This window comes from Marmota marmota, unplaced genomic scaffold (assembly GCF_001458135.2).
Source record: "Marmota marmota marmota unplaced genomic scaffold, marMar, whole genome shotgun sequence".
NCBI classification, from domain to species: Eukaryota; Metazoa; Chordata; class Mammalia; order Rodentia; family Sciuridae; genus Marmota; species Marmota marmota.
Window position 1 is genome coordinate 25522249 of NW_026000037.1, and position 14542 is coordinate 25536790.

General features: G+C 34.2%; 1 protein-coding gene across 4 annotated transcripts in view; it reads right to left on the reverse strand.

Moving 5' to 3' along the window:
* Positions 1-14542, reverse strand: part of Zranb3 (zinc finger RANBP2-type containing 3) — a 224187-nt gene that overhangs the window by 198306 nt on the left and 11339 nt on the right. For 3 of the 4 annotated variants that reach the window (XM_048812202.1, XM_048812201.1, XM_048812199.1), the window contains exon 2: positions 5376-5543. In XM_048812202.1, coding sequence (XP_048668159.1) covers positions 5376-5536 — 161 coding nt within the window. In that variant the 5' untranslated portion in view covers positions 5537-5543. Of the gene's footprint in view, positions 1-5375; positions 5544-8881; positions 8968-14542 lie in introns of all 4 variants that reach the window. The other variant, XM_048812200.1, reaches the window with a different exon arrangement.

Genomic DNA, 14542 nt, shown 5'->3' on the forward strand with positions numbered 1-14542 from the left:
TGACACATAGGGGCTGGGGATGTGGCTCATGCGGTAGCGCGCTCGCCTGGCATGCGTGCGGCCCGGGTTCGATCCTCAGCACCACATACAAACGAAGATGTTGTGTCCGCCGAAAACTAAAAAATAAATATTAAAAAATTCTCTCTCTCTCTCTAAAAAAAAAGAATGACACATAGGAGCTGGGGTAATTAGCTCAGTTGGTAGAGTGCTTGCCTCTCATGCACAAGGCCCAGGATTCAATGCCTAACACCACAAAAATTAATTAGTTAATTAATTAAAGGTATGCTGTTCGTCTATAATTACAAAAAAAAAAAAAATTTAAAAAAGAATGACACACAGATAATGTTATGTCTCTCCTGCGCACTGTATTATGCATATTGTTGTCCTACCATTAGCAATGCCAACTTTGACAATTTTATGATTTTTTTTTCCTTTATAATGAATAAACCATCTATAGGAGGCTGGTGTGATAATACATACCTGTTATCTCAGCAATGTGGGAGGCTAAGGCAGTAGGATTGCAAGTTCAAAGCCAGCCTCAACAAATGAGCATGATCATGTTTCAAAACAAAAAAAATGAAAAGAACTAGGATATAGCTCAGTGATAAAGTGCCCCTGGGTAATCCCCAGTACCAAAAAAGAAAAAAAATATATAGGGTGGTATTTGAGACCAAAAACACACTTGGCAATTATGAAAGTCAGAAGAAAGTTGAATACAATTTTCAAAGTGCTAAGAAAAAAAAATAACTATTAAAGCAGACCTGAACTACCAACTAAAATACCATTTAAAAATTAAGATCTACCCTGAAATTATGTGAAAGTCCCATCAAAAATAATAATAATAATAATAATAATAATAATAATAATAATAATAATAATGGTTCTGCCCTAGTTAGAAGAAATTATTTTCAATGATATTATAGATCTTTGGTAGGTAAATTACATAACTAAATAATAAGCTATTTCTTGAAATAGCAACTTTATTGCCTCTATTATGAAATATAAATATTTAACTTCTATTCAATTCCTTTCTGTTCTCTCAGTTATTAAAATTGTTATTAATTATTCTTTAGTTCCCTTTGTAACTATAAACATTATAAAAATGTGTACATAAATATATATTTTATTATATAAAATTAAGACACCAACCCTTGATCTAGCACTAATGTTAAGACATGGTTATTAGCACCCTCACCACTCCTTTTCAAATTTTGCATCTATAATTTTTTTATTAGAGTTTAATGATTATACATGTAGTTGGGTTCATCCTAACAACTTATTCCTGCGTAGGAATCAAGTTTAGTTCATGATCCCTCTTTTTCCTTTCCCCTTTTCCCTCCCACCCTCACCCCCTCCCATTCTCCTTCTTCTACTCAACATTCTTTTGCTATTAATTTGTATTTTATTAGTTTTTTAATATATTCCTATCCTTCCCTCCCCCTTTCCTTACTCTAGCTTCCACATGTGAGATAAAACATTCAACCTTTGAGTTTCTGAGTTTGGCTAATTTCAGTTAGCATATTATATTCCATTTCCATCCATTTACCAGCATTATTTGCCAAATAATGTAATAAAAAATCTCCACTATCATGTGTCAAGAAAGAAATAACAGCCAGGCACGGTGGTGTCCGCCTGTAATCCCAGCAGCTGGGGAGGCTGAGACAGGAGGATCACGAGCTCAAAGCCAGCCTCAGCAAAAAGCGAGGTACTAAACAACTCAGTGAGACCCTGTCTCTAAATAAAATACAAAATAGGGCTGGGGATGTGGTTCAGTGGTCAAGTGCCCCTGAGTTCAATCCCTGGTACCCCCCCCCCCAAAAAAAAATAACAATTCTAACCCAAACAAAGATCAAATGAATGGAAGTTCTTTAAAATGAATGAATTTAGCTTTATAAACAGCTTATTTCTTATTTTCCCATTTGGCTACATATACTCACATTTTGTTAGGACTGGTTAACTGTCTAAGTACAAGTGTTCTAAAATAAAACTAGACTAAGAAAAAGAGAACAGACATTTTATTTGAGCATCATGAAAATCTTAATTCAATGCAGCAACTGAATCTGAAGTATAAATTGTTGAAGAGCATGACCAACACATCCAAGAGAGTAAGTGACCCACAATTTAATAAAGTCTGTCTGACCCTAAAACCTGGTTTGTTTCTTATGTCTTTTTGACAATCCCACAGACACAAGTATGAACTACCTAAAGAAGCTAAAGGCTGTCAAGTAAGTTTAAGATGCCATATGTGACTGAAATCTTCAGGAATTTGAGAGCTACATATATTGTAAATATAGAATGTTCTAACTCCACAAAAGCAAAGTGAATCTACAAGAGTGATATCTAGGATGGAAATATTGGCAGGATGCAGGTGAAAGATGAAAAGCACCAGATATATAACCTTAGGTATCAATTAATATCTGTAAATACAAATGCATAACAAACTACTAATACATGAAAAAACAGATTAATCTAAATAAGATTTAAGTGAATGAAGTCGTCTTTCAAAAACATTCCATTCACGTGAATTCTAGAACATGTAAAACAAACCTGTTTTAAAAAACATCAAAGATCGAGGCTGGGGATATAGCTCAGTTGGTAGAGTGTCTGCCTTGCATGCACAAGGCCCTGGGTTCAATCCCCAGCACCAGAAAAACAAAAACAAAAAACATCAAAGATCAATGGTGGAATATAAGTGTGGGTATTGGTTGGCAAAGGAAGCGAGGAAAATTTTATATGATGGTGGGTTTCAGTTATACAAGTATATTCATTTGTCAAGGTTTGTGCATTTCATTAATTTAACCTCAATAAAAAACTAAATAAATATGAACTTATATATATGTATGTATTTAGGGGAAACATAATAAGGTGTACAATTTACTATAGACAAATAAAATGAAAAAAAAAATGAACTGATTTGAGAAAAAGATAAAATAATAGATAAATGGTCTACCAAATGTCTACACTTTTTTTAAAAAGTGGTTTTGGTAGTTTTGTATGGACAGCCTGCCTTTATTTTATTTGTTTATCTTTATGCGGTGCTAAGCATTGAACAGTGCCTCACACATGCCAGGCAAAGCCCTTTGCCACTGAGCTACAGCCCCAGCCCCAAATGTTTACTCTTAACATTCTTTCAACATTGCTTAATGTTTAAAATTTTCATCATAAATATTGGGGACAGCTCTGCTTCCTGGTTATTATGTCCTGATCTGGTTTTCTCTGCTGTACCCTTCAGCCAAAATGTTATTCCTTACTAGGGCCCAGAGTTAGGGACTTGGCTGACCATGGACTGAACCTCTGAAACCTCTGTGAGCAGAGTTTCCCAAAGGCTTCATTAAAACTCTGAAAAAAGATTGAAAGCAAAATCAATGAGAATCTATCAGTCTTCCAAGTCAATCATTAAAGAAACTAACCAAAATATAAAATAATGGAAGTCTTCTCAAAACATATTTGTTGGCAAAAGAATTAGTTTTATAAAATACATTCACATAAAATGAGCAAATGGTTATTTTAAATGCAATAAGTAACTTTTTGGGGTTTTTTGTGATGCAATGATTATTTGTAGACATAATCTATATAAATAAATGTCCTAGAGGTCCTCAATAATTTTTTAGTGTAAAAGTGTTCTGAGCTTTTATACATTCCAAAAGAGAATGATGATATTTATCTCTGGAGTTCCTGGGAAGATTATATAATATACTTACAAAGCACTTTGTGAACATGAGTACACATTATAGTAATAGATGCTATGCTAATTAGCATTAATTTTGGAAGGGTCAAAGATTTTGACTCCCAGTGGAAATAATTTAAATTAAGCTTATGGTTTCCTTCTCTCTTTGCAGATCCTTCAATTATTAGTGGCAGCTGGGGAAGTGATAATCAGCTGGCCCAGTTGTGTGTATGTCATAGATTTTCATTTTTCTTATAGTTTAAAAGGTACATGTTATATCAGGCTATAGAGTAAAATGTGCTTTTATAACAGTCATTTAAACTTTTTTTTTAGCTTTATTTTATTTTTTATTTTCATGTGGTGCTGAGAGTTAAAGCCAGTGTCTCACATGTGCTAGGTGAGTCCTCTACCACTGAGCCATAACCCTAACCCCTAAACTTTTAATCTAGTTTGTTTTCAGTCAGAATTGTTTCCTTTTGTTATTATTAAAGGGCCAATTATTTGTCTAGGTGTTCTAGATAAAAGTAAAAACAAGTTTCTTTCCTTGAAGATCGTGTGATGTAATAAAGGAAATATGCATATTAAAAATAAATGAATAAAATATAGAGAAGAAAGAATATAATACATGTGACTATAGAACTATGACAATACTATCCTTAAAAATATAGAAAACCAGGGGCTGGAATTGTGGCTCAGAGGGGGAATGCTCGCCTCGCATGTTGAGGCACTGGGTTCGGTCCTCAGCACCACATAAAAATAAAATAAAGATATTGTATCTACCTATAACTAAAAAACTAAATATTAAAAAAATAGAAAACCATGCAATATCTCAATGTTATGGAAGAGATATACACCTATTTTCAAGTTTGAAAAAAGTAAAGAAATACAGGCAGTAATATAAGGTACTAGCAAGACACAAGCAGAGGTTGCTAATTTAAGATGAAAAATGAAATGAACAAAAATGTAATGAAGACTAGGTAAATATAAAAAAGTAATACATTCTAGAAAACTGTTAATATATGTGATGCTGAGAATATCTAGTAATTCAAATAATTAACCTGTTTTGTCCCATCATCCGACATGTAGAACACAAAAACTTAAACATACTACATTGTGTATCTACGTAAAATATAAAATTGCACATAGAACTATATTATACTATAATTGTAATATCAATATAATAATAAACTCTAAATTATGATTTCTGACTTATTTTAATGCACCTGTGTCAATTTTTTTGAAATACAGAATTAAAAACTTGGGATTTAATGGGTTAAGGTAACCAAACATACTTTTTTTTGAGGTACTAAGGATTGAATTCAGGGTACTTTAACACTGAGCTATATCTTCAACTCATTTTATTTTTTATTTTGAGATAGGGTCTCAGAAAGTTGCCTAGGTTGGCCTTGAACTTGAGAAGGCTGGCCTCAAAACTGCAATCCTCCTGCCTCAGCCCCCCAAGTTAGTGGCATTACAGGGGTACCACAACATCCAGTCAAACATATCTTCTAGAGTTTAGAATATGTTTAGTATCTTCCAACCTGAGTATAAGTCAATCATAGTAAATGGATGAAGCTAATTTACTCAGAATCAATTTTATTAAAGAAAGACTATGGGTACCTGAAAAAAATAGTTTGAACACAGCTTGTTTTTTTTTTACACTTGGCAGGAATATAATATTTTTAGCATGTCTGAAAAAGTACTTTACCTGCCCTGTCTTCCAAGGGCAAAAGTGATGCCATCTTTCTGGAATGGAAGCAGTTTTGTTCTTAGTTTCTCAGGCAAAAAATCCAGTTGTTGATAGTATTCATTTGTTAAGCAAGAAATCTGAGGATTATGAGACTTTTTTATGTTCTGAACTTTAGGCATGATGATCCTATAAACAAAGAAACCACAAAAAAGGAAGGATAGGGGAAACAGATTTACTAAGTGTTACTATAGAATCGAACATGGGTAATAATATTATGGTACTTACAAATAGCTTTGATATACCATCTACATAGATATAGAAAAGTTAGGTTGTGTTTCCAGAGTAAGTTACTAAGAAAAGTCAAAGTACTAAGTTCAAAAACAATTACTTGCACTTGCCAGAAACTCAGCACCCTCAGTTTCATCTTGAGCCATAATATAGCCATACCCGTCTTTCATAAAATAAATGTTCTAAAAATTATAAAATCAACTAGATTTTTACAAATTGAATAATTTTAAAAACAAAGGATAATGTACTATAAAATACTGCTTTTATAATTGACTCTTTTATACATATACATTTTCATATCATATCAGATATTCTAAGAATGGGGCAAATCTACATTTAAAAAATTATAAAATACAAAGACCTTAACTCCAAACTTATAGTAATTAAATTAATTCAACATTGCTAAATAAAATTTATTTTTAAAAATTAAAATTAATTCTTTTTAGTCAGCTAATTTTACAGTATAAAATCTGATTAGCACCTTCCTCACTCACTGGGTGTCCACAAATATAATTTTCTACCATATCAAAATTTCATGTATCTGTAAATTCTTAGAACTCTGAAAGACAAAGTCCTTTTAAACCACTATGCTATAATGCTTCTCTAATAATATTTCATATTCAGGTGCATCACTGTTTATAAATAATCTCATTCAACTTTTTAAAGAAGCTTGCTTTCATGTGATGGTCACTTAAAGACTTGTAAAACTTTAAGTCCTCTCCTCCCTCAAACGTAACTAATTTCTAACTCTACTAAGAATCTTAAGAATTAAATAAGTTTTATTTACTAAAAACAAATAGGTACTACATTCCATGATCTGAAGAATTAAGGCTCATACCATCACAGGGCTTACATTTTTGAAGGAGTGATTAAAGTAAATAAATAAACAAGATGATTAATTATATCATAGCAGAAATATTGCAGGGAAGTTAACATGCAAACAGCCATTTGAAGAAGGCTGAGCAGAAGAGGTCCATCTTAAGAGGTAAGGTTTATCCTATAGTCTGAAGAATGTAAAAGTCAACCAGGTTCAAAATTAAGAGAAAAGCACTCCTGACAGAGAGCATTAGTGCAAAGGCCCCGAGTCAAGAAAGAGCCTGATATTTTCAAGAAACAGAAAGGAAGCCTGGCATGGTGGTGCATGCCTGTAATTCTGGTATCTTGGGGGCTAAGGCAGGAGGATCACAAGTTCACAGGCAGCCTCAGTGAGTTAGTAAACCCTAAAAAACTTAAGTGACCCTGACTCAAAACAAAAAATGAAAAGGGATGGCGGATGTGGCTTAGGGGTTACGAGCTGCTGGGTTTAAACCCCAGTTTAAAAAAAATATATAAAGTAAAGTGGGCTGAGGCAGTGGTAGTGTTTGTCTACTATTTGCAAGGTTCTGGTTTTGATTCCCAGTACTGCAAAAAAAAAAAAAAAAGAAAGAAAGAAAAAGAAAAAGAGAATGAATGAATGGAATGCAAATGTGCTGTTCAATACATCATTAGCCACATGTGGCTACTTATTTTATTTTTTTAATTTATTTAAAATTAAATACAATAAAAATTCAGGCCAGTTATACCAGTTGCTTCAAATGCTCAACAGTCACAGTGGCTATTAGCTACCATATGAAACAGTGCATATAGGAGAACATCTCTATCTACTGAAAGGTCTATTGGACAGCACTTACTATAGATTTTTAAGCAGTGGAATGCCACAGTCGGTCTTAAATTTCAAAAACTACATGTGGAAAGATCAGAGTAGGGATGAAGAGCAGGAGAAGAAGATTAACATTTAACAGGGATGAGAGGTGGGAGGGAAAGGGAGAGAGAAGGGAAATTGCATGGTAATGGAAGGAGACCCTCAGGGTTATACAGTGGAGNATATATATATATATATATATATATATATATATATATATGACTCGGGTCTATATGAATTATCTTCATAAACACCAATACATGGACATTCTTAGAACCCTCTCAACAACACCTACAACAAAACTGAGCAAACAGATAATGTTTCAAAAGGGGGAAGGTATAGAAGCAAAAAACCTACTACAGGTTACAAAGGACAAGGCAAAATGATCTTTATTGGGGCTGGGGTTGTAGCTTAGTGTTAGAGCACTTGCCTAGCATGTGTGAGGCACTGGGTTTAACACTCAGCACCACATAAAAATAAATAAATAAAATAAAGCCATTGTGTACATCTATAACTGAATTTTTTATTTTTATTTTATTTCATTTCATTTTATTTTATTTTGGTATTGGGGATTGAACTCAGGGGCACTTGACCACTGAGCCACATCCGCAGCCCAATTTTGTACTTTATTTAGAGAGAGGGTCCCAGTGAGTTGCTTAGCTTTTGCTGAGGCTGGCTTTGAACTCACGATCCTCCTACCTTAGCCTCCCAAGCTGCAGGGATCACAAGCATGTGCCACCATGCCCAGCTCAACAACAACAAAAAAATTTAAATAAAATGATCTTTATCAGTGAAATGGAGAGATCTGGGAACTGTATCAGACATAAAGTAAAGGGGACTTGGTGATAGAGTACATGTGGAGAATAAGAGAAATGTGGGATCAAGATGTACACAACAGCAATGGAGTCAGTGATACAGAACACTACAATGACTATAGAAGAAATGAATTGGGGAAATCAATAAATCTTTTAGAAATACATAAAATTTGAGAGACTACAAAATATGAAAAGGAAATATCAAGTAGGCATAAAAAAGTCTATGAAACTAGAATTCATATAGGAAAGTCATGGAGGCTTAACACAAGAAATATCAGTCAGCCTTATAGCTAATGAGTTTGCTAATCAGATATGTCCATTTTGAACTTTAACAGAAAAAGTCAAAACTCAAAGGAGCAAAGATTAAGTGAAATCCATTTTGGCAAGGTAACAGCAGGATAAAGAGTCATGTCCACTTTCCAGAAGTAAGAGTTCAGAAGCATTATTCAGAATCAATCAGATATAAGATACAACAAGAAGGAAGCTTAAAAAATACAAAAAAAAAAACACAAAAAACTATTTTACTGTCTATTATCTTTGTTCAAGAAGACTACTTTTTGCTTTATTTACTTTGTAAAAAACTTTCATGGACATTACATGAAAAATACCTGCTACATTGAGGTCGCTTTGTAATCACTACAATTTATGTTGTAAGGACTGGCTACTACATTTGTAAAAATAAACAAGAAGCTAAAGTTACCATAAAAAAAGTTACAAATGGGGCTGGGGATGTGGCTCACGCGATAGCGCGGTCGCCTGGCGTGCGATCGTCCCGGGTTCGATCCTCAGCACCACATACAAAGAAAGATGTTGTGTCTGCCGAAAACTAAAAAATAAATATTAAAAAATTCTCTCTCTCTCTCTTAAAAAAAAAAGTTACAAATAAGATTTTTTAAAATTATTCAGTACAAAGACGAAAGAAGTCTAAAGTAGTATGAAAATGTTCAAAGAAAATTTCAATTTTCAGATTATATTGTGGCTTGCTGATGATGATTCAAACACGTGTCTAGATGTATTAAAAAAACAAACAACAACAACAAAAAAAAAAAAAACTAAGAGCTGGGGTTGTGGCTCAGTGGCAGAGCACTTGTGAGGCACTGGGTACGATCCTCAGCACCACGTAAAATAAATAAATAAGCAAAATAAAGATATTTTTTAAAAATTTAAAAAACTAAAATTATGTTATATTTAATAGAACATAAATGTTTTGTTAATAATAAAATAAAATAATATTTAAATGCTTTTTTCCATTTATACTACTATCCAAACTATTACAATTATATTATCGCCTGGGTGGTGGTACAAGTACGTAATCCCAGCTACTCAAGATATTGAGACAGATGTGACAAATTCTGGGCCAGCCTTGGCAAGTTAGGGATGGGGAGCATGAGAGGAACAGACAAACTCTAGATAGGGCAGAGGGGTGGGAGGGAAGGGAGGGATGGGAGAGAAAAGGAGGGGGTCAGCAAGGATGGTAAAATGTGATAGACATCATAATCCAAGGTACATGTATGAAGACACAAATTGGTCTCAACATACTTTATATACAACCAGATATGAAAAATTGTGCTGTATATGTGTAATATGAATTGTAATGCATTCCGCTGTCATTTATTTTTTAAAAAATAAAATAACAGTGACAATAATTACACATCCCTTTCTAATCATGAAAACTGGAGAATTTAGTTCAGCAATTTGGGGGAAAAAAGATTTTATTCAATGTATACTAATTTACTTTTACTAAAGATGAGAGAAGGCTATCAAAAGGGAACCAGCAATATAATTTTTAATGCCATGCTATTAAAATTAGGAAAACAACTATCAGCAAAGGAAATTTAGTCAAAGCGAAATCTAGTCAAACTCATTTTCTAACCTCTTAATAAGCAACACTTGGAAATGAAGGAAAGTTTTTATTTTCAATCTTTTTTTGTGGAGGCCAGTTTAAAAATGATAGAACACAGATATGCTTTGCCACTGAGCTACATCCCTAGTCCTTTTTATTTTTTTTTTATTTTGAGACAGGGTCTTCCTAAGTTGCTGAGAGTCTCACTAAATTGATGAGGTTGGCTTCAAACTTGCAAAACTCTTGCAGCCACCTCCAGAGTTGTTGGGATTATAGGTATGCACCACTGCACTAAGTTTTTATGTTCAATTTTTAAGATCAAGATGGTGATCAATTTGGAACAAAGTAAATTCAATTTTAATTCACTGACTCTTAAATAAATAGTAGAGTTGTACTGAGAAGTATCAGATATTGTTAAAATATACTACCAAGAAATTTACTGTGAAAATAATAAGCAAATGGATTGTCAGGGAAATTATGTACTTTGAGGAGATAAATTTATTTTTATTTTTGAAAATGATAATTTACTGGAAGCAATCAATTTACTGGAGAAGAGACACAAAAAATAAACGAACTAGAACATTCAACATAAATGCACAAAATTACAGAAATGGAAAACAAACTAGTGGTTGCCAGGGATGAAGGTGGGGCAGGATAGAAGGGGTTGTGGCTATTAAAAGGCAACATGAGGGATGCTTGAGGGATGGAATTGTTCTTTACTTGACTATATCAATATCCTAAATGAGATATTGTATTATTTTTACAAGATATTACCTTTAAGGGAAAGAAGGTAAAAGGCACTCCCCCTGTGCATTATTTCTTACAAATGCCTGTAAATTTACAACAATCACACAATAAAAAGTTTGACTTTTAAAAAAATGGAAAAAACAGTTTGGAATGATGAGGTCCAGAAAGGAAAAACTCCAATATCAGTAGCTAGTAGTAGAAGGAAAACATAATTTTGGGTCTTTCCTCCTTTTGCACCACAAGAAAGTTCCAATGGTGGTACATTCTGATTCAGGGCTAATCAGTATCAAAATTATTGTCCTATCAAGAATTATAGTCAAAAATAATCATCCAATTCCCTGCATTTCATTCTGTCATGCATTCAATAGATTTGGGCGTTCACATGTATCTGGAGGTTCACATGTGGAGACACTGGGCTAGGTTCTGGATATATAATAGTAAGTATAAATCCAGTTCTGAAGAAATATAGCAGAAGTACTGGTGTTAAGAGAGAATATAAAAATGAGAAATTATATCCCATCTATGTATGATACATCAAAGAATAGAAGTGCATTCTACTGTCATGTATAACTAATTATAACAAATTAAAAAAAATTTAAAAGAGAACAGATTTGCAATGTCGAAAAAAATAAAATGATTTTCTTATTAAAAAAAGAGAGACTATAATAGGACTCATTTTTTTTTCAGATTTGGGAGTTTAGAAGACTTCTTAGATAAACATACCATTTATACAAATATAAAGTTGAGACCAGAATAAAAAAGACATTAACCAAACATTAAAGGATCCAAGAGTGTTCTACGAAGAGGCTATAATCCATACAAAGACCCTGCACTGGAGGTAAATCAACAGAATAGGAAGTTATTCTCAAATCTTTATCTGACTAGATCTTTTAGTAAATCACTCCCTCCTCATTAAATCACTTTTTTCACTTAGATTTAAGGACACTACCTTCTCATGGTTTTCACCATACCTCACTGGTTATTCCTTAAACTTTTGCTGGTTCATCATCTTTTTTTTTTCTTTTTTTGCAGTCCTGGGGATTGAACTCAAGGTTGCTTTAACTCTGAGTTACAACTACAGTCTTTTTCATTTTTTGAGATAGGGTGTCACTAAGTTGAACGCTGCGACTGGCCTTGATCTTGTGATCCTCTTACCCTAGCATCCTGAATTGCTAGAATTATGGGCCTGGGCTTCCAAACTCATCTCCTTATCCACTTTTAAGGTAGAGTGGACCAAGGGCTCAATTCTTAGCAGCCTTATTCTATCCCTTAGTGATCTCTTTGATCTCTTGGCTTTAAATATTACCTCTATGCCAGTGATTTCCATTTACATAGAGAAAACTCTCCGGAACTTCAGATACATGTATCAAACCAGACACTGCTACTTGGCTAATAGATGTCTCAAACATATCTAAAATTGAATTCCAGCTCTTCCCCCAAACTCTATTCCATTCATGGCCTTACTCATTTCACTCTTCTAGTTGCTCATACCAACACTTTTACTCCTATTTCACAGTGCACATCAGTCTATCAGCATCTCTTATTGGCTCTATATTCTAAATATATTCAGAATCCCACCATTTCCTACCACCTCCAAATCACATGCCTGATCTGAGCAACGATCAACTGTGGCCTGAATTTCTGCAAGAATATGATACCCACCTCCCCTTCACCCACCACTTTCACCTTTCCCCCAACATTCAACTTTCATAGAGCAATCACAAGATACTCCGGGGGGGAAAAAAAGAAGTTTGATCATATCACTTTTAAGAACTCTTCAGGGGCTGGGCTTCTGGGTCAATGGTAGAGCATTTGCCTAGCATGTGTGAGGCACTGGGTTTGGTTCTCAGCACTCCATATAAGTCAATAAAGTAAAGGTCCATCAACAACTGAAAAAAGATATTTTAAAAAAACAGTAAAGAAAGAAGAAAAAAATAACTCTTCAGTGGTTCTCAATTTTATTCAGATATAAGTCAAAGTCCTATTAATGGCTTCCAATTTCTTATAAACTATCTGTATCCTGTTCCCATAACCTCTCCACCTTACTTATCATGCTGATGTCCCTGTATGTTCCTGTCTTAGAAATTTGCATAAGCTGATGCATCTGCCTACACCACCCTTCCCACAAGATGATCTGCAAGGCTATCTCCCCCACTTTCTTTAGTCTTTTCTGAAATGTCACTTTCTCCAAGAAAACTTAACATGACCACCTTATTTAAAATTGCAATTCCCTAAGTCTCCTCCCTGCCTTATTCTTTATCTTCTTCATTCCTTCCCTCCTCTCATTCTTTCTTTCTTAGATTACTAAAAACTGAATACATTTATTGATTCTTGATTTCATTTCTTGCACTATAGGAGTCTTGTTAAGGAAGTCAGGGACTAATGCGACATGATGAAGATTTGGCCCTACTTTTTCTTCTATTAGGCACAGGGTCTTTCGTTTAATTCCTAGGTCCTTGATCCACTTTGAGTTGAGTACTGTGCACAGTCAGAGATAGGGACTTAAGTTCATTTTGCTGCATATGGATTTCCAGTTTTCCCAGCTCCATTTGTTGAAGAGGCTATTTTTGTTCCAGTCTTTTTGGCACCTTTTTCTAGAATGAGATAACTGTATTTATGTGGGTTTGTCTCTGTGCCTTCTCTTCTGTACCATTGGTCTATCAGCCTATTTTGGTGCCAATACCATGATGTGTTTGTTACTATTACTCTGTTATATAGTTTAAGGTCTGGTATTATGATGCCACCTGCTTCACTCTTCTTGCTAAGGATTGCTTTGGCTATTCTGGGGCTCTTATTTTTCCAGATGAATTTCATGATTGCCTTTTCTATCTCTATGAGGAACGTCATTGAGATTTTGATTGGGGTTGCTTTAAATCTGTATAGCACTTTCGGTAGTATGGAACTGAATCCATGGCATCCTGCATACTAGGCAAGTGCTCTACCACTATGCTACATCCCAGCCATTTTAATTTCATTTTGAGACAGAGTCTTACTAAGCTTCCAAGGCTGATGACAAAACAAACTTGTGATCCTCCTGTGATCCTCAGATTCTTAAGTAGCAAGGATTACAGGAATGTGCCAACACACCCAGTGACATTTTCTTTCTGGACAGCACTTATCACTTATAAAGTACCACACAATTTACTTATGATGTCTCTCCCATCTTGAATATAAGCTTCATTGAGGTAGAGACTTTTTTTCTGTTTTATTTACTGGTGTTCTCCATGCACACAGAACAGTGCCTGGCACAAACACTCAATATTATTATATTAAAGTTTCAAAGGACCAGGGGACCATGAAACAAGTCCAGAGGTAGAATAGTTCCTGGGGATGAGAAGGTATAAGGTGTAGCCATAGGAGTGCATGGCTGAACTAGCATGGAAATAAAGTTCCCAGGAGACACAACAGTATCAAAACTAAAAAACTACATGATGTGTCAGATGGAAGGCACATTCATATGTAGAAGTCCCTCTAAAAAGAAACAAATTTAAACCAAGTTCAAGTTACAGTAAGGAAATTAGCAGCACATTTTCCAGAGTGATTAAAATTAGAGGGATGTTTATTAAATATGAATTATGGTTCCAAAGAATACCCTAGAAAATTCCAAGAAGGAGCGCTAAATATGAAAAACTCTTCCTAAACCACAATATCAAACAAATCTTATGCCCAATTTAAAAACAATTTCTGGGGGCTGGGGCTATGGCTCAGCAGTAGCACACTTTCCTGGCATGAGTGAGACACTGGGTTTGATTCTCAGCTCCGCATATAAATAAAAAAATAAATAAAGGTCTATAAACAACTTTATATATAT